This window comes from Pygocentrus nattereri, chromosome 14, assembly GCF_015220715.1.
Source record: "Pygocentrus nattereri isolate fPygNat1 chromosome 14, fPygNat1.pri, whole genome shotgun sequence".
NCBI classification, from domain to species: Eukaryota; Metazoa; Chordata; class Actinopteri; order Characiformes; family Serrasalmidae; genus Pygocentrus; species Pygocentrus nattereri.
The window spans coordinates 26585765-26612326 of NC_051224.1; the positions used below are offsets into that span (position 1 = coordinate 26585765).

Sequence of the window (26562 nt, forward strand, 5' to 3'; positions counted from 1 at the left end):
TGAGAGAGCAAATCAGGAACTAGGAAAGTTCCTCAGATTGTACTGTTTTAAGCACCTGTCAGACTGGTCCCAGTACTTGGTCTGTGCAGAAATGGCCCAAAACAAAACTCTTTGGTCGACTCCACCTCTGGTATCACTCCTTTCCAGTGCATATTTGGCTACCATTCCCTGTTAATTCCCTGGACTGCTGTTTCCGTGGATGTTTCTACTGTGGACGACACCCACCAGCACATCACAACAGTGCTACGAGGAACAAGCTAACAGGCGGCAAGGTAATGCGCCCTCCTTCCAACCCGGGGATCGTGTATGGTTGTCTACCAGGGATTTCAGGTTTAAGGGGAGCTGTAGGAAGGTTCGTTTCGTATTACTGCTCGAGTCAATGATATCACATACAAGGTGGAGCTTCCTGCCCAGTATCATGTGGCTAACTGCTTTTATGTCTCTCTCCTTAAGCCTGTTGTCCCAGGTCCTCTGGATGAAGGTTCACAAGATGATGTTCCGACTGTGACAGTAGAGGTGGAGGGTTCGTCGACGTATGCTGTGCAGGAGGTTCTGGATTCCCGGACGCATGGTGGGAACCTTCAATACCTCATTGACTGGTAAGGTTATGGGGCTGAGAAACATTGCTGGGTGACTGCTAAGGATATGCTGGATCCTGGTCTTGTCGCTGACTTCCACGCTCGCCATCTGGATTGGCTGGCACCCAGACCTAGAGGGTGCCCTTGGTGCTCCCTTTCCAGTTCTGCCCCGGGGCGCTGGGTTTCGCGTTCCCTCAGTCTGCGCATGCTTTGTTCCACCGCAATTCCTGTTGCTACAACCTCCTGTCCCTCCTGTCTGTCGGGTGGTTGTCATCATGGTTGTCCCTGCACCAGGCCTTCTCCGGTCCCTTCGGGGGGGTTACTGTCACACCAGTCGCTTCTGGTGCTCCTGTCATGCCTGCACCTGACTCTGACAGTGAAAACTTACCCACAGATTCCAACTCCCACAATGCCCTGGACTCTCACATCACACGTCCCACAGATCACATGACTCAAAGCAAGTCTCAGTCACCTGAGTTTTAGATTGCCTTCACCTGTTTCCACCAGTGCATATATATCCCTTTGTTCCCTGTTGTACTCTATTGTTTGCGGTTCCATCCCAACTCTACAAAGTGTTCTTGTTTTGTTTGTGTATTCTCAGTGTATGACCTTTTTGCCCGTTCTTCCGTTTATGATTTCACCATTTACGGTTTCACCACTCTGGTATGTTCTGTATTATGCTTGTTTACTTTTTTTTCAGACCCTTGCCCATTTTTGACCACTCTTTCGGATTTGCCCTTTTTAATAAAGCCTCATCTCACTATCTGCACTTGTCTTCTCCTTGCCCGGTCATGACAACAAGATATAAAAACAATCAAGAGAGTGTGTGCATGTGTTGAAACACTTACGCAGTAGATACTCTGCTGTATCCTGTTCATAATCAGCATCCTCTGGAAAATGATCAATCTTCTTACAGACTCCACGGAACGTTCCTGAGAGAGACAGAGAGTAAGACAGAGAGACGTTAAGTCATGAAAACCAACTCATTTCCATCACACTGTTTAGCCCTGCCCATTCAGCCTACAGCAGTTTAGCCCCGCCCATTCACTCTGACATTATAAAGAGTGTTTGATCCCAGGCTGCTTTCTGAAGGCACAACACAGGGCAGCCAACCAGAAGTGAGTTCATTTACATATATAATTCTTAAAGGCACAGTCGAATTTGTACAATTGAATTATGACTATTAGGAGGTTGTGAGATTGATCAGCCTGCCATAATCAGGTGTTTTCACACTACAGGTTTATTCAGATCCAGGTTCTCTTTGAAAGCTGTTTTTGATCCTGTGAGTGGAACAGAGAACTGACATAACTGTCCTGAGGGATTAAACTGTCTCTTTAAATATGAGCTGTATTTCAGTAGAAATATGTTATTATATTTTAAATGTGTATATTTTTGTTTTTTTTATCATAATAAGAGCTTCATGAACACAGTGTGTGGTGTGAGTGTGTGTGTGTGTGTGTGTGTGTGTGTGCGCGCACTCAGCTGTGTGTTCAAGATGACAAATGAACAAAAATAACACGACTGCCCCCTGGCACATGCACACACACACACACACACACACACACACACACACATACACACACACACACACACACACACACACACACACACACACACACACACACACACAGTTCATGCTGAGAGAGCTATCCACATGCTGACACAGTCTCTCTCTCTCTCTCTCTCTCTCTCTCTCTCTCTCTCTCTCTCTCTCTCTCTCTATACCCTTTGCCCTCATCTCTCCCGTTCTCATTCTTTTTCCTCTTTCTTTTACTCTCTTTCTCGCTCACTCCCCTCTGTCTAACATACATCTTTCTTTCCTCTCTCTCATGAATGAATGGTTGATGTTACAGCCTACAGCAGTTTAGCCCTGCCCATTCAGCCTACAGCAATGTAGCTCCACCCATTCAGTCTACAGCAATTTAGCCCCCCCAATCAGCCTACAGCAGTTTAGCCGCACCCGTTCAGCTTACAGCAGTTTAATGTGTTGCTGGCATCAAATTCAAAATGGGCAAATATTAAAAAAAAAAAACTTCTCAGTTTCAACATTTGATATGTTGTCTTTGTAGTATTTTCCTTTAAAAATAGGTTTTACTTGAGTTGCACATCATAGCATTGAACTTCTTTGGAAATGAGGTCGTACTTCTTTATGTATACACATTATTTTAAGATTATAGAGCAGATTTGCTTTTGCTTTCATGTATATTCTCCATGTTACCTGGAGACAACAGAGAGGTTTGGTTCCTGTTTTGGTGAAAAAACTGTGTGATATTCAGACCCTCCTGCCGTTTGGGGATGACAGAGCTCCTATTGATGAATAAACTGTGATTTTCAATTGTTCCTGCCATTTGGAGACGACAGAGCGGTTCAGCTCCTCGGCGTCCGCTTTGGTGAATAATCCCTGTGATTTTCAGACCCTCCTGCCATTTGGAAATGACCGAATGGTTTTGGGCTCCCATTTTGGTGAATAAACTGTGTAATTTTCAGACCATCCTGCTGTTTGAAGAGGACAGAGCAGTTCAGCTTCCGTTTTGGCGAAATAACTGTGTGATTTTCAGACACTCCTGCCGTTTGGAGACGACAGAGTGGTTCAGCTCCCGTTTTGGTGAATAAACTGTGTAATTTTCAGACCTTCCTGCTGTTTGGAGATGACAGAGTAGTTCGGCTCCCGTTTTCGTGAATAAGCTGTGTGATTTTCAGACCATCCTGCCATTTGGAGATGACATAGCGCTTCGGCTCCCGATTTGGTGAATAAACCATGTGATTTTCAGAGCTTCCTGCTGTTCGGAGATGAAAGGCAGTTCAGGTCCCGTTTTGGTGAATAAACTGTGTGATTTTTAGACCCTCCTACCATTTGGAAATGACAGAGTGTTTCGGCTTCTGTATTGGTGAATAAACCATGTGATTTTCAGAGCTTCCTGCCATTTGGAGATGACAGAGCAGTTTGGCTTCTATTTGGGTGAATAAGCTATGCAATTTTCAGAACTTCCTGGTGTTTGGAGACGACAGAGCGGTTCAGCTCCCGTTTTGGTGAATAAACTCTGTGATTTTCAGAGCCTTCTGCTGTTTGGAGATGACAGACTGGTTCAGCTCCCGTTTTGGTGAATAAGCTGTGTGATTTACAGAACCTCCTGCTGCTTGGAGATCACAGAGCGGTTCGGCTCCCGATTTGGTGAATAAACCATGTGATTTTCAAAGCTTCCTGCTGGTCAGAGATGACAGAGCAGTTCAGGTCCCGTTTTGGTGAATAAACTGTGTGATTTTCAGACACTCCTGCCGTTTGGAGACAAGAGAGTGGTTGAGCTCTTGTTCTGATGAATAAGCTATGTGATTTTCGGAGCCTCCTGCTGTTTGGTGAATAAACTGTGTGATTTTCAGAGTTTCCTACTGTTTGGAGACGACAGAGCGCTCGGCTCCCGTTTTGATGAATGAACCGTGAGATTTTCAGACCATCTTGCTGTTTGGAGACAAAAGAGCGGTTCGGCTCCAATTTTGGTGAATAAACTGTGTGATTTTTGAGGTTCCTGCTGTTTGGAGACAAAAGAGCGGTTCAGCTCCCGTTTTGGTGAATAAACTGTGTGATTTTCAGAGCCTCCTGCTGTTTGGACATGACAGGGTGGTTCGGCTCCCATTTTGGTGAATAAACGGTGTGATTTTTAGAGCTTCCTGCTGTTTGGAGATGACAGAGCGGTTCAGCTCCCGTTTTTATGAATAAACGATGTGATTTTCAGAGCTTCCTGCTCTTTGGAGATGACAGAGCAGTTCAGCTCCCGTTTTGGTGAATAAACTGTGATTTTCAAAGCTTCCTGCTCTTTGGAGATGACAGAGCAGTTCAGCTCCCGTTTTGGTGAATAAACTGTGATTTTCAGAGCTTCCTGCTCTTTGGAGATGACAGAGCAGTTCTCCTCCTGTTTTGGTGAATAAACCGTGTGATTTTTCAGACCATCCTGCTGTTTGGAGACGACAGAGCGTTTCAGCTCCCGTTTTGGTGAATAAACTGTGATTTTTCAGAGCTTCCTGCTCTTTGGACATGACAGAGCAGTTCAGCTCCCGTTTTGGTGAATAAACTGTGTAATTTTTAGACCCTCCTGCTGTTTAGAGACGACAGAGCGGTTCAGCTCCCATTTTGATGAATAAACTATGTGATTTTCAGAGCCTCCTCCTGTTTGGACACAGCAGAGCGGTTCTCCTCCTGTTTTGGTGAATAAACCATGTGATTTTTCAGATCATCCTGCTGTTTGGAGACGACAGAGCAGTTCAGCTCCCGTTTTTGTGAATAAACTGTGTGATTTTCAGAGCCTCCTGCTGTTTGGACATGACAGAGCAGTTCAGCTCTCGTTTTGGTGAATAAACCGTGTGATTTTCAGACTCTTCTGCTGTTTGGACACAGCAGAGCGGTTCTCCTCCTGTTTTGGTGAATAAACCATGTGATTTTTCAGACCTTCCTGCTGTTTGGAGACAACAGAGCGGTTCAGCTCCCATTTTGGTGAATAAACTGTGTGATTATCAGAGGTTCCTGCTGTTTGGACATGACAGGGTGGTTCGGCTCCCGTTTTGGTGAATAAACTGTGTGATTTTTCGAGCTTCCTGCTGTTTGGAGACGCAAGAGCGGTTCAGCTCTCGTTTTTGTGAATAAACCGTGATTTTCAGAGCTTCCTGCTCTTTAGAGATGACAGAGCTGTTCAGCTCTCGTTCTTGTGAATAAACTGTGTGATTTTCAGAGCCTCCTGCTGTTTGGACATGACAGAGCAGTTCAGCTCCCGTTTTGGTGAATAAACCGTGTGATTTTCAGACTCTTCTGCTGTTTGGACACAGCAGAGCGGTTCTCCTCCTGTTTTGGTGAATAAACCGTGTGATTTTTCAGACCTTCCTGCTGTTTGGAGACAACAGAGCGGTTCAGCTCCCATTTTGGTGAATAAACTGTGTGATTATCAGAGCTTCCTGCTGTTTGGACATGACAGGGTGGTTCGGCTCCCGTTTTGGTGAATAAACTGTGATTTTTCGAGCTTCCTGCCATTTGGAGACGACAGAGCGGTTCGGCTCTCGTTTTTGTGAATAAACTGTGTGATTTTCAGAGCTTCCTGCTCTTTGGACATGACAGAGCAGTTCAGCTCCCATTTTGGTGAATAAACTATGTGATTTTCAGAGCCTCCTGCAGTTTGGAGACAACAGAGTGGCTGGGCTCCTGTTTTGCTGTATGTTCTTGGTGTGTGGCGGAGCTAGGTGAGCAAAGGCTTAGGGAACGCCCCGGTCTCAGGCTGAATGCAGTGATGAGGGTTTGTATGATTCAGTCATGCAGCGAGTGAGCGAGCGAGTGAGTGAGTGAGTCATTTTCCTGCGCTCTCCTGCTAATCCCTGCTGGCTGCTGCAGTCTCTCTGCCTGCCACATTGCAGATCGTCTTACAGAAAGATAGACAGACAGACCATTCACAGCAGCGCTGCTCCATTCACACGGATGCAGATGTTGGGTAACTGGCAGTGTTGTCGTGGTGGTGGTTGGTGGCCGGGGGTGGGGTTGGGGTGATGTGGTTCAACGCAACGTGTTACAATAATGCAGTTACTTTTTCCTGTGTGACACATTTACACTGCAAAAAATGAAAGCTTTACCAGCGAGAAAGTCTGAATGAACGAACAGATATGCTTTTTATGTAGAGATGAACAGACAAGGGTAGATATGTGTGTGAGATTAATCAGCTTTTAAAAACACGTGTATCTCATTTAGACAAAATAAATTAAACAGATGTCTTAAAATGAAGAACTTTTTTTTTAAAGAATTTAATTGTACAGAAGTCTTTGCATTCTTTTTCTAACACTTAGAATGAAACTTTTGAATGAAATACATACAAATCTAATGTAGTATTTATTATATTGTATGTGAAACATTACAGTGCAGATTTAAGACTGTTTTTGTTCATTTAAAAGCAAATTCTGTCTTCACACCATTCAAACATTGTCATTTCAGGACAGTAAATATATAAAATACAACCTTGTTTCCAAAACTGTTTGGTCGCTGTGCAAAATGTGAAGATAAACAGAATACAATGATATGCAAATCATGTAAACCCTCCCATACAGGCAAAGCATTTTGCTTTGATTCAAGAACCTTTTTTTCTCAGTTTGATTAGATTTTTTGTATTTTTGACACTGTTTTTTTTCCAGTGTACTGTGTCAATTTATTGTAATCAGGGGATCCTGTGTATTCTGGACTGGATGTCAAGCTGCAGCACCATTCCAGCTCAGAATGTAGAAACTAGTTTTACAGGTAAACCAGTTGTTGTTTTCCTCTGTTCTAAAGTTTGTATGAACTGAGGTGTCTGATAAATGCACCTCATGTTCAGCCTACAGCTCGTTCAGCTAATGGAAAATTGTGAAATTCATGCCCACCCAGTCTCCATGGTAACGTATGGTAATGTATGGCAATGTATGGCAATAATCTGGAGAATTAGCATATAAAGAACTGCCCCATATTATAAAAGTTCCATACATATTTAAGGTTCTTCCTAGAGCCTTTACATTTCACGGATGTTCTTTAAACTTTACAAAGTTCATCACACTCATATGTCTCGTTTATAAAAATGGTTCTCTAAACAGCCCTCCTTTGAAACGCCTCTTTATGGAAGTAAGGAGTAGGAAGTATGGAAGACATGAGACACAAGACTCTAGAACAGAAACCAAAGCTTTTAGAAATGGGAAATAAGGCCCTAGATCAGAGATAGGGTGCAGACAAAGGGCTCTAGAGGTGGGGCAGAAGGTTCTGGAGCAGGCACAGGGTGGTGACAAAATTCTAAAAGAAAAACAGGGCACGGAAGCTTCTACAGTAGAAAGGGTGGAGACTAAAGGATCTAGAACAGGGATACTACAGATACTGAATTATATAGCACAGGGACAGAGTGGAGATCAAAGTTGTAGAACAGAAGGTGGAGTCAGAATAATCTAGAACAGGGATAGGGTGAAGACTAAATGATCTAGAACAGGGATAATTTGGAGATCAAATTTCTAGACCAGAGCCATGGTGGAGATGGAAAGTTCTAGAACAAAAACGGCAGGGTGGAAACAGCAGGATCTACCTTCAGCTGAACAAGAACGAAGATCTAGTCACCAACAGCAACCGGCACCAAAAAGATATTCTGAATTGTTGCTTTTGTTAAACTTATTTGGGATTTTCCAGTGACCATGGTGATAAACACTAACAGGGCATACATATAGTATAGTATATAGTATAGTTTTGCTTTTCATTTTTTCCCCTGTCCTTTAGTGTCTTGTATCTTTTTCTGCTTGTAAACATTCTGCAAAGTCCCAAAGTTCAGCCCCAGTGGAACTCCAACCCTTTGCCTTTGTTACAGGATGACATCATCTCGTGACAAATTCCTGACTGCCCGACTACCGGTGAGCTCAGCACCCGCACACAGACAGCTACAGCGTGAAAGCTTCCCACTCTGAAAGGTGGATGGGCTCTACCAGCTAGTTCTACTGGACTTTCAGGATCCACTCTAGATCAAACTGATGTGGCAGAAGAACAGCCTCAGTTGTAATGGGGTGACCAATCAGAACTGAGTGGGAGAGCTGACCAATCAGAGCACATTGGGCTCATCAGGAGGTGGAGCTTACACCACATACACACTAGTGAACACACACACTAGGGGGCAGTGAGCACACACTTGCCCGGAGCAGTGGGCAGCCCCATCCATGGTGCCCGGGGAGCAGTTGGGGGGTTAGGTGTCTTGCTTAAGGACACCTCAGTCATGGTCACCTTCCGGTCACAGGGCCAGATCCCTAACCTCCAGCCCACGACTGCCCCAAATTTCAGACAGAAGGTGAATAGAAATTAACATTATGAGAATAATAAATTGTTGTTGGAAAAGCTGTGAATCTGTTCTAAAAAACATTGAAAATCCCATTAATAAAAAAATAATAATGCTCTCAGTAGGAGGCACTGATGTGCTCATCAACATTGTTCAACAGACAACAAGCCTGGATTTAGTGTAGTTGTGTAGTATTAAGTTAGCATGGCAGAAAAGTCCCACGAAAACTCCAAATTAGTGTGTAGATCACACTGACAATAAACCTTTTTAACAGTCATCTCATCATTTTAACCAGATCTAACCAGACTATACTTTGTTGTTCACTGTTTGGTTTTGGATTGTTTGGACCTGACCTCGGCCTGTTTTTGATAATGGTTTCAGAACTCCCTCAGTATAGTAAAGCCTCTTTTTTTACAACCCCAATTCCAATGAAGTTGGGACATTGTGTAAAACATAAATAAAAACAGAATATGATGATTTGCAAATCCTTTTCAACCTATATTCAATCGAATACACTACAAAGACAAGATATTTAATGTTCAAATGCATAAACGCTATTGTATTTTGCAAATATTCACTCATTTTGAATATGATGCCTGCAACACGTTCCAAAGAAGTTAGGACAGAGCAACAAAAGACTGGGAAAGTTGAGGAATGCTTAAAAAACACCTGATTGGAACATTCCACAGGTGAACAGGTTAATTGGAAACAAGTGAGTGTCATGATTGGGTATAAAGGAAGCATCCCTGAAAGGCTCAGTCGTTTACAAACAAGGATGGGGCGAGGTTCACCACTTTGTGAACAACTGCATGAGCAAATAGTCCAACAGTTTAAGAACAACGTTTCTCAACTTGCAATTGCAAGGAATTTAGGGATTTCATCATCTACAGTCCATAATATCATCAAAAGATTCAGAGGATCTGGGGAAATCTCTGCAAGTAAGCGGCAAGGCAGAAAACCAACATTGAATGCCCATGATCTTCGATCCCTGAGGTGGCACTGCATTAAAAACTGACATCATTATGTAATGGATATTACCACATGGGCTCAGGAACACTTCAGAAAACCATTGTCAGTGAACACAGTCGCTCCATCTACAAGTGCAAGTTAAAACTCTGCCAGAGTCTGCCAGAGCGAAAGCCATATATCAACAGAAATGCCGCCGGCTTCTCTGGGCCCAAGCTGATCTGAGATGGACTAAAGTAAAGTGGAAAAGTGTCCTGTGGTCTGATGAGTCCACATTTCAAATTGTTTTTGGAAATCATGGACGTTGTGTCCTCCGGGCCAAAGAGGAAAATTACTGTCCGGATTTTTATCAGCGCAAAGTTCAAAAGCCAGCATCTCTGATGGTATGGGGGGCTGTTAGTGCCCATGGCATGGGTAACTTGCACATCTGTGAAGGCACCATTAATGCTGAAAGGTACATACAGGATTTGGAGCAACATATGCTGCCATCCAAGCAACGTCTTTTTCAGGGACGTCCTGCTTATTTCATCAAGACAATGCCAAGCCACATTCTGCACGTGTTTCAACAGCGTGGCTTTGTAGTAAAAGAGTGCGGGTACTAGACTGGCCTGCCTGCAGTCCAGACCTGTCTCCCAATGAAAATGTGTGGCGCATTATGCAGTGCAAAATACGACAACGGAGACCCTGGACTGTTGAGCAACTGGTAGTGAACATCAAGCAAGAATGGGAAAGAATTCCACCTACAAAGCTTGAACAATTAGTGTCCTCAGTTCCCAAACTCTTATTGAGTGTTGTTAAAAGGAAAGGTGATGTAACACAGTGGTAAACATGTCCCTGTCTCAACTTCTTTGGAACGTGTTGCAGGCATCAAATTCAAAAAAGAGTGAATATTTGCAAAAAACAACAAAGTTTATCTGTTTGAACATTAAATAACTTGTCTTTGTAGTGTATTCAATTGAATGTAGGTTGAAAAAGATTTGCAAATCATCGTATTCTGTTTTTATTTGTGTTTTACACAATGTCCCAACTTCATTGGAATTGGGGTTGTAATATTCACACGCCATCTGATTCATTCTGTCTTGTTACAAGCATTGGCTGCCATGTTCAGGAAAAGAGCTACCTGATTTGCATTTGAGCTTAACAGAGTAGAGGAATTTGGGGGCAGGGTTTAGAGGGGTGTACACATGCTATTGGCAGATTTTGCTGCAATCCAGCACTAAAAGCTGTCCCCAATGTGTTATTATGGAAACCATCCTGTAGGACTTTAAACAGCTCAGACCATCAGTGCTACTTCAGCCTCTGGTGAACTCCATGCATTTATGGCCTTTAAGCTTCTATCTTTCTAGACAGTGGAGTTTGTACATATGTATATATTTCAGACATTCTAGAAGTGGACAGTGTGAATTTGGGATATGGGTATGTATGTTACCAATCTATGTTGGTGGATGTAGCTGTATGTGTTGGCCTACAACCAGTGTTGTTGGTTCTTGCATTAGATTCATTAGATTCCAAAGCTTTCTCATGTTGTGATATTGCTTCCCTTTATCCCTTAAGTTTATGCTGATAGTAAACTTCTTCTAAACCAAATATAAGTGGAGATGCTCTCAGTTTATGTTTTACATGCTTTTCAAAGATATATTAAAACAAAATTATATGCAAGTATACGTAGCTTATACTGAGGAGTATGCAGAAGAGTTTAAGTATATTTAGCCTATACTTGTACTTATATATAATATACATTTACTTATATAAAATGTGGCCTGTACTTTATTTATGCTAATGTAATATAAATTACAATATATGCTTTCATAAAGTAAAAAGTGGGCTTGAAGTACATAATAAGCTCACTTATAGTGCATTTCACAGTTGAAGAACAAAATAAAACTGTAAACTAGCTGTGTTCTCAAAGTGTATACCTAAAGAATATTTTAAAATAATTACTTCATATTTTATTCTATATTTTATAGCTTAAAAGTACCAATATAGTCCAAAAAACTACTGATAGTACACTTATAAGTAAAGTACTACGACACTGCTATAAGTATACTTACTACCGGAGGTGGACGAAGTACACAAACCATGTACTTGAGTTAAAGTCAAGATATCCAAGGTAAAATACTATTCCAGTAAAAGAAGAAGTCCTTATTCCAGACCTCAACTTGAGTAAAAGTACAAAAATATTTGCCTTCAAATGTACTTAAGTATTAAGGTATTAAGTCTTTTAATGGAATGTCATTGATTAGTGACGCTGATGTCTATTAAAATGATCATAAGCACAAAACACTGAAAGTAAACAGTTTTCATCAGATACAACCGAGTGGTTTCAGTTTAAGATTACTTTTTAACTTAGTTACAAGTTGAATAAAAACTTGCTTTAAACGCAAGTTCACAAATATGTTTTCCTTTACTGTATTGATCTGTAGGTTTCTGTTCATAAACAAAAACTAACCTAAACTAATTTACTATAAAATGAAAGTGTTTGTATGAATTCAGAAAAAAAGAAACATGCCAGTCACAACTGCATATGTGTATATATTTCTATATTGTGATCTATTTACACAACGTTAGGTTAGTTTAATCATTTAGGTAGATGTATCTGCTCCCAAATTTTTAGGCTGCTGCACTGATGTTGAACAGAGTGCTGCACTGGGTCGGGATGATGCTTTGCGCTTTGCATTTGTTTTGACATGTTACATTTTTATACACACAAAAACCAAAAGGAACGACAGATTTCTCAAAATGTAGTGGAATAAAGAGTAAGATATTTGACTTTGAAATGTAGTGGAGTGAAAGTAAAAAGTCATCCAAAATGAAAATACTTAAGTAAAGTACAGATACACAAAAAACTACTTAAGTACAGTAACGAATTACATTTACTTAGCTACTGTCTACCATTGCTTACTACATAATATATATTTGCAAAATACACTTAAATTTAACTGAAGTTTATTAATAAAATATCTTTATGTGTACTTTTTTGTAAGAGTTGTCCAGGGAGTGAAATAAGACAAACCTGTCCCAAAATTCCTTAAAAGGCCTCAGGAAACCTAAATCTGAATTTTCTTTCAAATTAAGCTAATCTGGTTCCTCTGGGCCCAAAGCATACATGTGGTAAGTCTTATGAAAAGCTTCCCAGAGTCTAATAAACGTTCTCTCATTGTCACCATATTTCTCTCCTCTTGATGTAAACTGGGTGGCCCTAATCTTGGGCAATGCTTCTGTAAGCATTCCCAATCACAATGTTGCGTCTCTCGACCCACAGAGCCATTTCAGAGTCAGAGAGGTTTAGCTAACCCAGCATAGCAAAAAGCTAGTGAGCCAGTTCACATCTGGCCAGTTGTTCACTTCTTTATCTAGAACCAACACTGTTCATCTGTTTTTTGTCCAGTTAGCATCACATAAAAGCTGGATAATGATGTTAAGTCTGTATGAGAGGAGGAGCAGAGCTAGGAGTGCTGGACAGAGCTGTCAATCAAGCTGCTCATTAGCCACGCCCACTAAGTTCTCAGATAGGTCTGATCAGTGTTTTTTTTTTAAGCTTCATCATATCTATATCTTTAATTTTTTAGCCAAGCTTTGTAGATTTTTTATAGAACAACTCAAGATTTTGAGGCACTTTCAGTCTCTACTCCACGTGTCAAACTCAAGGCCCATGGGCCAAGTTAGGCCCATGACACACTCCTATTCAGCCCACAAAATGATTTTAATTTTCTATTCTTATTAGCCTGTTTCATCCTGAGCTGCACTACAGTCCCCAGCATGCACTGCAACATAGTGTGAGTTTTGACCCACAAGAAAATAGGCAGTTATTTAAAACTACCTAAAAGAATTTAATTTTATTTAGAATTTTTTTTTTAATTTAACGTCTGTTTGGATGGTGCAGTTTTGACATTGACGTTGAATAAACAATAGCCGTTCGAGTCGTTGCAAAATGTTAAGTAAAAATAAAATAAAAACACAGCTGGCCCACGGATCTGCTGAGAATTTTTACTATGGCCCTTTCAGTGGTAGAGTTTGAGACCCCTGTTCTACACTTTATGCTTAAAAAGGCAAGGCAAGTTTATTTATATAGTAGCTTTCAAACACTGCTGTCATTCAAAGTGCTTTAGAGATAATAGTTATTTTAAAAAAGTAAAGTAACTGAAAATAAAAATTAAAAACATGATTAAAGCAATAGATGGATAAAAGAAAATCATTAAATTAAAAATCAAATTAGAAATTCGAATAGTTAAAAAGTTAAATTATCATGGCAAAAGCAAGAATATGCCATGTTGAAAAAAGAAAACGTTGTGTAATGAGAATGTACAATAGATAAATAACAAAATACTGACAGTTTTTTTCTATATTTAACTGGAATCAACTTTTATCTTCAGTATTAACACATTCATAAGTTTAATCAACATTCTGTTGGACGCAAAGGTATCATTTATAAAGTTTTAAGCTAGTAAGTTAGTCGATCCTGCACTCTGATCATTGCCACCTTCAGGATAACTCTCCCTGGTGCGTTACTGGGAAATAAATTATGTTTACATGACCGTAGTGACATGTAGCTCACTGTAAACAACAAACACAGAAGCTCTGAGTGCTGATCACATGACCTATCCGTTGCCCTTTGCATGACCCTGCTTCACCTCACTTCTTGCATGTGTTACAGGTATAAATAGCCACATTGCTAATAGGAGAGCTCTGCCGGTGGCAGCCGTGTGGCGTGGAGACGCAGTGGTTCCCTGTTCTGATCTAAAATACGCTTCACTGAGCTGGAAACACAAAACATGCCCTGATGCAGCTTCATCACCATCCACACTTCCTTACGCTGTGACCCACAGCTCAGAAAGCTCTTTATTAGATGGCGTGTCTGATAACATCAGTCCACTCCAGCGTCAGTGTTCCACCAACAAAATTCATATTTAGCAATCAAACCTCACAGGCAAGCGATTTTTTTCAAAAAGGCCTGATAACAGAGTGCAGATACAGCGACGTCAGCTAAAACCGGTCGGAGAGGCTGACGAGCAGAAATCTGAACAAAAATTAGCCTGATTGAAGGAAAAGCCCACTGCCATAGTAACAGAGTGGGGCTTAGCGTCTTTCATGGAGTTGAAATTGACTGACATTAGCCAGGCCTGGTGGGATGAGCCTGGATTATTCAGTTAGATCAAAATCATGATCAAACAGAAGCAGCAGTCAAAGGATAGGAGGATGAGTGTGATTACATCAGGAGAGAAGCAGAGGGGAGGACCGGGAACAGAGGAAGTTCTGAAGATAAAATATTCACAAAAAAATAGATCCTGAATGAAAAGGAACCAGGAGCTGCATAAGAACCGAACGAGGAAAAGATCAGACACGAATGAGGAGACACGGCTCAGAATTACAGAGAACAGGATGGTTCAAACAGAACAAAACAAGGACTACACACACAATATTGAGGTGGGGACAGAAAGAACACTGGGGACAAAATGTTCTATAACAGAGACAAAAAAGGGTCTGGACAGGTACCGGATGGAAACAGGAGGTTTTCAAACATAGATAGAGGGTTCTGGAATGTAGGCAGGGCTTACAAAGACAGCTCTAGAATAGAGACTATGATGACAGGTTCTAGATCTGAGACAAAGTTCTGGGCAGAGGCAGGAAATTCTAGAACGGGGACAAGTTAAGGACTGAAGATTGCAGAACAGGGACAGTGCACGGACAAAGTTATAAAACAGGTTCTAAAAAAAATGAGACAAAAATGTAAAAAAATGATCTGGACAGGATGGAAACACACAACACAGAGGGTTCTGGAATATAAAGCATGCAAAGACATTTCTAGAACAGAGACTATGATAACAATCTCAGAATCAGAGACAAAAAGTTCTGGGACAGAGACAGAGGGTTCTAGATAATAGACAGGAATTTAAATAAAGGATTTGGGCAGGTACCGAATAAGTTCTTGAACAGATAGGACATAGACAGAGGGTTCTTAAATATAGGCAGGGCATACAAAGACAGTTCTAGAACATACTATAATGATTGCTTCTAGATCAGAGACAGGAAGCTCTGGCCAGAGACAGAAGGTTCTAGAACAGTGGCAGTGCAGGGACAGATAATTCTAAAACAAAAATAGGCCAGAAACAGTCAGTTAAGGAACAGGACTAAGACATAACTGTCTAGAACATAGGAATATAAATCAAGGATTTGGACAGGCACAAGATGGGGACAGGAGGTTCTTATACAGACAGAGTATTCTGGAAAATAGGCAGGACATACAAAGATGGTTCTAGAGCAGAGACTATAATGATTGGCTCTAGATTGGAGACAGAAAGCCCTGGGCTGACACAGAAGGTTATAGAACAGGGAGAGTGCAGGGACAGAAAGTTCTAAAACAAAAATAGGCCAGAAACAGTAGGTTCTAGATCAAAGATAGCGTTGAGACATGAGAAATCTTGAACAGAGGGGTTCTAGCTAGGGGTTCTAGTTAGCTAAACTGAGCAATTATATGTCTGGGCTGTAAAATCCAGCTGAACAGAGCAGGTCAGTTCAGCTCAGCTTAGCTGGCGTCCTCCTATCCTGAATCTCTGTGTCCGTCTCCATACTTTTCGGGTGATGCCACACCTCTGGACAGTAAGGTCAGCTCTGCTATGCGGGTCTGTGAGGATCACTGTGGATCTAAAATCTGCTCAGACTCCCCACGTGGTTGTTTTTGTGCTGTGTCCACTGTTATGGGGCTGTGCACTCATGTAAAATCTGTTTTTCACTGTTTTAAACCAGTTCCTGCTTTCTAACGCTGAACTCCCACCAAGAGGTCTTTGCTTTCATAAGGCTGAGCAGCGGAACACTCGTCAGAACTCCAGCCTCAGAGTTGGGGGAAGGAAGGACGAATGCATTAGAGAAGGAGTATTTCATTAGCTTTTATCTGTCCACTCTGTGGCCTCTATCATTATAAACAGCCTCTGAATAAATAAAAGGAACACTAATGCTATTATCCCGATGGCTCCTCTGGAAAATGGCCTGCCAGCAGACGCTTTGCAGCAGAATTAAAACTCTTAATTCAGTTTCTGCACTGACCAATGGCTCAAAATGATTTGATTAGGATGCTGGAACATTGGGGCTCGTTCATGAAACCTTCCTAAACATGTGAGTAAATCTGCACACAAAGCTGCTGATTACAAACAGACGGATACGTGTTAATGAGTTGTTTTATAAGGACACAAACAGCCACTGCTTAGCATTACGCAACTGACATCATACTAATTGATGTGCTTGTCTCATAGTCATTGTTTGCCATGTTAATGTGTTTGTTCAAGCTACACTTTAAAACACTCAGATATAGGAAAAACAGTGCATACAAATACATGGGTATGATTCTATGATGTAACAGGTCCAACAGTCAAACAGGCTTTGTTCACTCAGCAGGTAAAAGTGGCCCAAATCTTTTTCTTCAGATTTGTGTGTGTGTGTGTGTGTGTGTGTGTGTGTCAGTGTGAACAGATAAAAACACTGAATCTGACACTATCTTGGTACTGAAATCCGATACGTATCCGTTTGCAAGGATGTTGTAATGATGCTGTCAGGGCAACTGACTGTTACTCAGTGACATTTTAGGGAACATTATCCTACCTTTAACCCTACGTTCACACCTGCAGCGACTGCGTCTGTTGTCGCCCAAATTGCTGATTGCTCAGCGGCTGTGGGTGTTTCTGAACTGAGTGGACTATTGGTTGCCATGGTCAACGTCAAACCCAAATTAAAGGTGATGCTTGTGTGTTTATTTATTTTATCCCTCTGTCTGTGCAGTCAGTCTGTGAGGAAAACACTATCTGTTTTTTTCCGATTACTGTGTATTTGCAATGAATGCACTACGCTGCTTAATGATCAGTTCCTATTGGTTTTCAAGATTATGGATCACAAACAGCTCATGGACCAATCAGCCATATTCCTGTTCTAGAACCTTCTGTCTGCTCTAGAAAAGTCCATTTCTGTTTTAGAACATCTGTACGCATCTGTACTCCACCCACAGAACTGCTTTATCCACAGAGTAACAGAGTCTAGAATTGAGGAGTTTATTTCCTCCTAGATCTATAAACTGATCTCTAAACTGATCTCTGACTTGCTGTGTTATCAGGTCAGTTTGCACATCAAATGACCACGAAACCCACCAGGGTCTCTGGAGAGAGATAGAGTATTCATGACTACCAGTGCAGATAAACCTCATACAGTAGGTTCAGAGAGGAGAGGATGGAAAAAAATAATGTTCTAGAACAAAGGAACTGTGGCAAATGAAGGTCCTAGAACAGAGACCAAAGGCTATATTTAAAAAAAGACAGTTCCACACAAGGACAGGGCAAAGACTGAAGGTTCTAATACAGAGACAGAGACAGAAGGTTCCAGACAGGGAACAGAGCAGAGATAGAGCATTCTGAGAGACTGAGTGGACAGAAGGTCCTAGAACAGAAAGATGGCAGAGAAAAAATGTCTTAGTACAAAGAGACCGATCTAGAATGGAGATAGAGTTTTCCACACAAGGACAGGGCAAAGACAGAAGGTCGTAGAACAAAAAGCCAATGTGGCGACAGAAAGGTCCTAGAAGAGAGAGGGCAGAGAAAGAAGGTCCTAAAACAAAGACAAACTGATCTAGAATGGAGACAGGACAGGACAAAGACAGGAGGTTCTAGACTGAAGAGAAGATAAAGTTCCAGACAGAAAAAGTGCAACGACAGGAGTTCTAAGACAGAGAGATGGCATAGAAAGAAAGTCAAGGACTTTGCAAAGACAGGAATTTCCAGATAGGAAACAGAGCAGAGATACAGGGTTCTAGATAGAAACAGGGCAGAGATTATATAACAGAGACCGGGTGAAGGCCAACGTTTCTAAAACAGAGGCGGAGCAAAGATACAAGGTCCTAGAAGACAGAAAGGGCAAAGAAGGCAGGTCCTAGAACAAAGACAAATAGATCTAGAATGAAGAAGCAATGTTCCACTCAAGGTCAGGGCAAAACAGAAGGTTCTAGATCAAAGACAAGGTAGAGACAGAAAGTTATAAAACAGAGACTGTGTGGAGGCCAACATTTCTAGAAGAGACAAGGTGGAGACAGAAAGTTCTAGGACAGGGACATGGTTGATTAGTTCAAGAGCTGTTTATGATTCATAAGTCATGAAGTCCATGGTGATGTATTCCAGTCAAATCCAGGATGAGCCCAACGTTAGTTGGCTAAGCGAGAGGGCCAGAGTCCTGGGATTCATAACCAGATTGTGGCTTTAATCATCCTCAAATTCTCGTGAATAAAATCAGGGCAGAGTTTAAATGTCACAATGATCTCCTGTGATCGGCCTCACTGCAGCAGTGAATCACTGAAACCCCTCATTGTCTGCTGACCCTCCTAAAACAGTCATCACCCACTGTATGGGCTTCACACTGGGGTTAATGGAACGCCTGGGCTGAGAGAGAGAGAGAGAGAAAGAGACAGAAAGAGTGAACAAGGCACAGAGAGAGAGAGAGAGAGAGAGAGAGAGAGAGAGAGAGAGAGAGAGAGAGAGAGAGAGATACACAGACAGACACAGCGAGAGAGACACAGAGAGACACACAGACACAGTGCAAGAGACAGAGAAAGACAGAGAGTGAGAGACACAGAGAGAGTGAAAGAGACATAGAAAGAGAGAGAGACAGAAACAGTGAACAAGGCATAGAGAGACAGAGAGAGAGAGACAGAGCTAGAGAGAGACACTGAGAGAAAGCGAAAGAGACACAGAAAGAGAGAGAGATAGAGAGAGAGAGAGAGAGAGAGAGAGAGAAAGAGAGGAAGAGTGAAAGACAGAGAGAGAGAGAGCCACAGAGAAAAGGGAAGGGTTACCTGATACTTCCCAATTTATTTCTAATTTATTGCCCCCTTTGTTTGGACTAGAAAGCAGCTCCTCCGGTTGTTTTGATTTGGAGCTGCGGGGCTGAACAGAGTGATGTAGGGTGGTTGTGGAGGGAGGAGGGTGGTGGGGAGTGGGTGGGGTGTGTAACGCATTGGGATTGGGGGTGGGCAGTTTGTGGGGGGGTTGGGTTCAGCCTGAATAATTCAGCAGAGGTTTATTTGAGGGTGACAGCTTTACTGGACGAGGCCTGGACGATTAAGAGCTGCAGGCGTCCATCCTCCTTCAGCAGAGGCAGCACAGAGGAACCATACTCCTCCCAGCTACAGCATACTCTTAAAAAAATACTGTTCTTCAAGGGTTATTTAGCACAGAAAAGGGTTCTATATAGAAACATGTGCATGCTTAAATGGTTCTCTGTGTGGTAAAACCATTCTTCAGATTGATGGAAAATGTGTGGTATATGGTTCTACATAGAACCTTTTTGAAAAGGGTTTGATGTGAAGCTTGCACCAATAGAAGAACTCTTTTCAGGCTTTATGGAACCATATACAACACATTCTCCATCAATCTGAAGAACCATTTCACTATGCAGAGAACCATTTAAGCATGCTGAACAATTTTTTTGAAACAGTGTGCGCTTTAAGGTGGTTTGGTGGGCATGTCAGAGGTGTTAGCCAATCAGCAGTGATGTGTATATAAACCTTGCCATACTAGAAAGGCAGCACACAATGGAGTCTCTACAAATCAGCTTCTGCAGTTTGAATTATGGAGCTACCGTAAACCTTAGAAGGTGTGTTTGTGTATTTTATTGTAAAGTTAAAAAAAAAAAAACATTAGAAATACACCAAGTAAGGCCTTCTCAGCTGCCGTAGCTGCAGTTCTTGCGTGACTCCAGAGCGTTCATCGCACCACCGTTTCTGTTTAATAAACAGTTCACTATGTTTAGTTTGAGCTGAATGAGGCCCAGTTCAAATAGATGAACAATCCGAGAATCAGTCTGACTCTCCTTCATAGAGCCCAGCTAGGCTGAGTTTCAGAGTGAATATTTGCCTCTCTCTCCTTTCTCTGTATTTCTTTCTCTTCCATCTCTATCACTCTTTCCTTTCTATGTATGCCACTCCATCTCTCCTCTCTCTCTCTTTCCATTCTCCATCTTCTCTTTCTATCTTTATCTCTTTTTTATGTCTCTCTCTCCCATCTCTCCCCTTTCCTTTCCCTGTATGTCTCTCTTCCTCTCCTGTATCTCTCTCTTCTTTCTCTACATGTCTCCCTCTCTCTCTCTCCCGGATTCATTGCTCAGTCAGTGGATAAAGTCACTCAGAACAAAAGGAAGTGAGGGAGGGAAAAAAGAGAGAGGAGAAATTCTTTACTCTCCTCTCTTCCTCCTTAGTGTCAGTCTCTCTCTCTTTCTCTCTCTCTCTCGCCCCTGGGTGGCCTGCAGCGAGCTGCTGAGGGCTTCACCCACTCCAGGAGGAGCTTTAGCACTTTATCTCTCTCTCTCTCTCTCTCTCTCTCTCTCTCTCTCTCTCTCTGTTAGTCACACTTCACAGAACTACATGCTCAGCTTAATTTGTCTATGCGTTCAGCTCCGGCTTAAAGGGGACGTGCGACATGCGTGTAAAGACGTCGTTATGCTGAAGCAAAACTCGGCGCTTCAGTAACGTCTTTCAGTCGAGGGTTTTCTCGTCTGTTTCTGGAACATTCCAGCAGAACATCAGGGCGACGGCCATCTCACACAGGGGCCTTTGCTAAGAACATTTACACACTCCTACTGAAAAGGGGTGTACTTTGTACTGGATGGACTCCAGCTAAAGTGATGGTTAGTGAGATTCCTCCAGTTTACCCCAATATGCAAACATAGTCGCGGGGAACTACGAGGCTAATGTAGATAACAGGCAATGGAAGCTTCTACCGTGCCAATTAGCATGGTGCTACATGCATGTCTAAATCGTCAATCACCTGCAACAGTTACATTCTCGTGCCTCAGTTCCACCTTAAATGGAATTTGAAGCAATATTTTCCTTTTCACCTTAAACGGTGCAGCAGTTATGTAATGTCACCTCTATTTCATCTTATATGCAAATGGATGTTTAAGTGATATTTTCCATTCCACCTTAAATGTTGCAGCTGCTATAACATTTAAGGTGGAATGGAAAATAAGCCTTTAACTTGCATTTCCATTTAAGGTGGAATAGAAAATATTGCTTTAACTGCTGCACCATTTAAGGTGGAATGGAACAGCTGCATAAGAAGCTGGAGAAAAGAATAACAGCTGTGTGAGGCAACAAGTGTGTAATGCTGGTGGGCTATTAGCTTCTACCACTCATTAGCCTGTTAACCTTGTAGCTGCAGTTCTGAGACGACCACGGCCTTTAGAAACAATCAGGATCAGGGGCATCTCTACATTGGGGGCTCTACCAGCTGTCGCTGTGGAGCAGTGCGCAATGTGATCAATAATGCAGTATAACTACTTAATTTTCCAGCTAACATTGTTCTGTGTTTATTCCATATGACAGTGGTTGGTCTGTCCGATACATCCCACATATCTTCCTGTACCTGTTGTGTAAATACCAGTAGGTGTAGTTAAAAACACTCTCCTGCTCTCTTCTCCATGGATTGGTCACTTTGAGAGAAGAGTTTTAGACGAGTTTGCCCAGATAAAAGAATGTCGTGTATCTTGTCTTTTCGAGCAGTGAATGTCACGACGAGTAATTCTGTATTATTACAGGTTGTGTTATTCCTAAAGCTCGGACAGCATTTTTCTCTGCTCTGGAAGGTTGGATGTGTATTTGCAGATCACAGTGATTGTTACTGCTGGATAACTGGATTTGTAAAGTGATGCTGTATAACCACGTTTCTTCAGATCTACTGTTGTTATCATATCACTCACATTTTCCACTGACTCCTGCATTGTTATGCTAATCTGTGAATGTGTGATTTCACTGATGGATTGTGTTTGATCAGGTGGTGTGTGTGTTTGATCAGGTTTGTGTGTAGTTTCATTGACAAGTCGCTGCTGCCCCTAGTTTATTCTGCCCCACCAAGGCTTTCTGTGCCAGAGATGCCACTGATTTTCCTGAATTCTCTTCGGCGTCTGTGCTAACACAGCATTGTCACTCAGCGCTGAGGAGACTCTCACTAACAGAACCCGAACACAACGAGCTTTACAGACCAAACCAGGACAAAAGGAAACAGAACATTGCCTGGACATCTGAGTCGATAACATGTGTAGAAGCAGCATAACCCAGACTCGTATCGGTGCACTAGCATGAAAAGGTGCCCCCTCCGCTGACTGTTTGCCACTGCTGGTCCTGCGTGAACCATCCAGATTACTGTCCTGCATACAAGCTCTGAATACCCTGAATGTACAACCCCAATTCCAATGAAGTTGGGACGTTGTGTGAAACATAAATAAAAACAGAATGCAATGATTTGCAAATCCTTTTGAACCTAAATTCAATTGAATACACTACAAAGATATTTAATGTTCAAACGGATAAACCTTCTTGTTTTTTGCAAATATTCCCTCATTTTTAATTTGATGCCTGCAACACTCATCAAGTTGGGACAGGGGCATCAAAAGACTGGGAAAGTTGAGGAATGCTCAAAAAAACACCTGTTTGGAACATTCCACAGGTGAAAGGGTTAATTGGAAACAGGTGAGTATCATGATTGGGAATAAAGGGAGCATCCCTGAAAAGCTCAGTCATTCACAAGCAAGGATGGGTCAAGGTTCACCACTTTGTGAACAACTGCATGAGCAAATAGTCCAACAGTTTAAGAACGTTTCTCAACGTCATCTACAGTCCATAATATCATCAAAAGATTCAGAGAATCTGGAGAAATCTCTGCAAGTAAGTGGCAAGGCAGAAAATCAACATTGAATGCCCGTGACCTTCGATCGCTCAGGCGACACTGCATTAAAAAACGACATCATTCTATAACGGATATTACCACATGGGCTCAGGAACACTTCAGAAAACCATTGTCAGTGAACACAGTTCGTTGCTCCAACTACAAGTGCAAGATAAAACTCTGCCATGCAAAGTGAAAGCCATATATCAACAACACCCAGAAACGCCGCCGGCTTCTCTGGGCCTGAGCTCATCTGAGATGGACTGACGCAAAGTGGAAAAGTGTCCTGTGGTCTGATGAGTTCACGTTTCAAATTACTTTAGGAAATCATGGACGTCGTGTCCTCCGGGCCAAAGAGGAAAAGGACTATCTGGATTGTTATCAGCGCAAAGTTCAAAAGCCAGCATCTCTGATGGTATGGGGGTGTGTTAGTGCCCATGGCATGGGTAACTTGCACATCTGTGAAAGCACCATTAATGCTGAAAGGTACATACAGGTTTTGGAGCAACATATGCTGCCATCCAAGCAACGTCTTTTTCAGGGACGTCCCTGCTTATTTCAGCAAGACAATGCCAAGCCACATTCTGCATGTGTTACAACAGCATGGCTTCGTAGTAAAGGAGTGGGGGTACTAGACTGGCCTGCCTGCAGTCCAGACCTGTCTCCCATTGAAAATGTGTGGTGCATTATGAAGCACAAAATACAACAACAGAGCAACTGAAGTTGTACATCAAGCAAGAATGGGAAAGAATTCCACCCACAAAGCTTCAACAATTAGTGTCCTCAGTTTCCAAACACTTACTGAGTGCAATAACTAGCATGACAGAGATTGCAGGATCCTCAGGACATCACCCCTCCTTCTTGCCAGCAATTAGCAGTAGCATAAGTCAACTTTTATTATGTTAATTCACAGAGAAGCACTGAGGCAGCAGCTCTGTAGAGCATCCAGAAAGTCTACTAGTAATAGTCTCTTTCTCTCTGTATGTCTGTAAATATCTAAATATATAATATACTAATTGTTGTTGTTAGTGTAATATCACCATATCATTATCAGGATATTTAATTTTCTACAGTAAATTAAAAATAAAAATGTTTTGCACTGCACGTATTTGTTTTATCATTTTATCATATATATATGATGGGTTGAAATGGGTTGCAGTTTGTCTTTCGATATTAATAGGTCAAAATAGTTGTCAATCAAAACAGAATTCAGCCTTTTCACTGATCCTCCAATCATCTTGCAGAAGCTCCGCGTCCCGACCCGCCCACCCACAGCTGCATTCACCCCCAGAGATGCTCCGCGTCCGGGGGCGGGACAAAACCGTGGCATTTATCCGATGCCCGGCGAGTTTGGAAGCAATGAAAAAAAGGCTCCATGCAGTCCCGTTGAAGTGAATAGACGCTCAGCTTCTGACACATTTGTAGTCAATGAAATGTTAACACAGCTGAACAAATTTGACCATTTAATATTTGACATTTAAGGGGAAGCTGAGCTTCCCTTGCAGTCTTATAGAAATTGCCACTGTTCTGTCCGCCGCTACTATGCGCCCTTGAATTATAACTTTTGAAACACAATTTTACAAATTCTCCGTTGCGCTGTAGGATCGGTAACATATACACTCAGGTTGTAACTTCAAGTTCACCTTCAAGTTGTGTCACGTTGGGTGCTTTTGGAGCTGTGGGAGCTTTCTGTGGGCATGGGGGTTGGTACTTCCAACACATTCCATATCATTACCAAGACAATAGGCGTAAATTGTTTCACAGCAGGGGAGTCGGCTACATGGGGACTGCTTTCCCTTACAAAAATTTTCGTAGCTTTAGTCATCCTAGTGTTAAAAGGAAAGGTGATGTAACAAAGTAGTAAACATGCCCCTGTCCCAACTTCTTTGGAACATGTTGCAGGCATCAAATTCAAAATGAGTGAATATTTGCAAAAAACAATAAAGTTTTCTGTTTGAACATTAAATATCTTGTCTTTGTAGTGTATTAAACTGAATATAGGTTGAAAAGGATTCACAAATCATTGTATTCTGTTTTTATTTATGTTATACACAATGTCCCAACTTAATTGGAATTGGGGTTGTAAGAGGATAGTGGACCACTTTTGGCTGCTGATGGCTGGTTTAAGCAGAGTAATAGACAAAATTCCACCATCATCACAAACATCATTTTCCACAAACAGTCCAAATTACTTTTTTTTCTTCCTACCTTTCTTTAGTTTCACTCTGTAAATTAGTTTAGTAAGTAATTTTAATCCAGCTCAGTGTCAGCAACGTTTTCTGTAAAATCATTTTATATCAGGCCTGGTCATTATTTTATTCTCTCAGTTGTTTGTAATATTTGTCTTGGTTCATTTTCTAAAATAAAGACTCTGTGCATTGTAAACATCTTTGAGGAGTTTAAATACTAAAGATTATATTCAGGACAGTAATCTGGGTGGTCCGAAGGGGGGACCAGCAGTGGCAGGGGGGACGGTCAGTGGGGTGCTGATCTTATCAAGCCAGTGGACCGATATGTGCTCACTGGCTGGGTAGTTTTTATCTCAAACAGATTTTAAATGCACAGAGACTTTTATTTTAGAAAATAAAGTAAGACAAATATTACAAACAGGTGAGAGAAAAATGACTAAGCCCAGTATAGATAATTTCATTGGAAATTTTGTTGTGACACTGAGCTGGATTAAAATTATTTACAAACAGAACAGACTGAACCAAATCATGGTCAATAATGATGAGATATTGATGTGTTTGAGGCTATAATGTCATATGTTTTGGGGGAAATCCATATTATCCTACTGCGTCATTAAGACGATCCTGTCTCCATGTTGGTGGGTGAGCTCTGAGCTCTGGTGGAGCTCGTCTCATCACCGTTACTGCAGATACAGCCCTGTAAGAGGATTAACACCAACAACACAGACCAGAATGATCACAAACACAAGAACAGATATGTGGACACTTTAACTGCATCTCCAGAAACACTACAAGGAAAAGATTAGCTGATTAGTAGATCAGTATGACCTGCAGATCTCCAGAGTTCAGAACATTCCAGCGTGTGAGATTTCAGAAAAACGAATAAAAGCTCTTAAATAATAACCTCATACACTATTTTCCCAAAAGTATTCGGTCATCTGCCTTCACACACATATGAACTTGAGTGACATCCCATTCTCAATCCATAGCATTTAATATGATGTCGGCCCACCTTCTGCAGCTATAATAGCTTCAACTCTTCTGGGAAGGCTTTCCACAAGATTTGGGAGTGTGTTTATGGGAAATTTTTGATCATTCTTCCAGAAGCACAAGTGAGGTCAGATACTGATGTTGGACGAGAAGGCCTGGCTCGCAGTCTCTGCTCTAATTCATCCCAAAGGTGTTCTGTCGGGTTGAGGTCAGGAGTCTGTGCAGGCCAGTCAAGTTCTTCCACACCAAACTCGCTCATCCATCTCCTTATGGACCTTGCTTTGTGCACTGGCGCACAGTCATTTTGGAACAGGAAGGGGCCGTCCCCGAACACTGTTCTCTACGCTGT

The 26562-nt window shown here is 41.8% G+C and overlaps 1 protein-coding gene across 2 annotated transcripts in view; it reads right to left on the reverse strand.

Moving 5' to 3' along the window:
* Positions 1–26562, reverse strand: part of cacng3b (calcium channel, voltage-dependent, gamma subunit 3b) — a 95574-nt gene that overhangs the window by 29874 nt on the left and 39138 nt on the right. For both annotated transcript variants that reach the window (XR_001858575.2, XM_017713773.2), the window contains exon 2: positions 1427–1510. Coding sequence is in view for 1 of the 2 variants with exons in the window: in XM_017713773.2 (XP_017569262.1) it covers positions 1427–1510 (84 nt within the window). In the remaining variant the exon portion in view is untranslated. The remainder of the gene's footprint in view (positions 1–1426; positions 1511–26562) is intronic.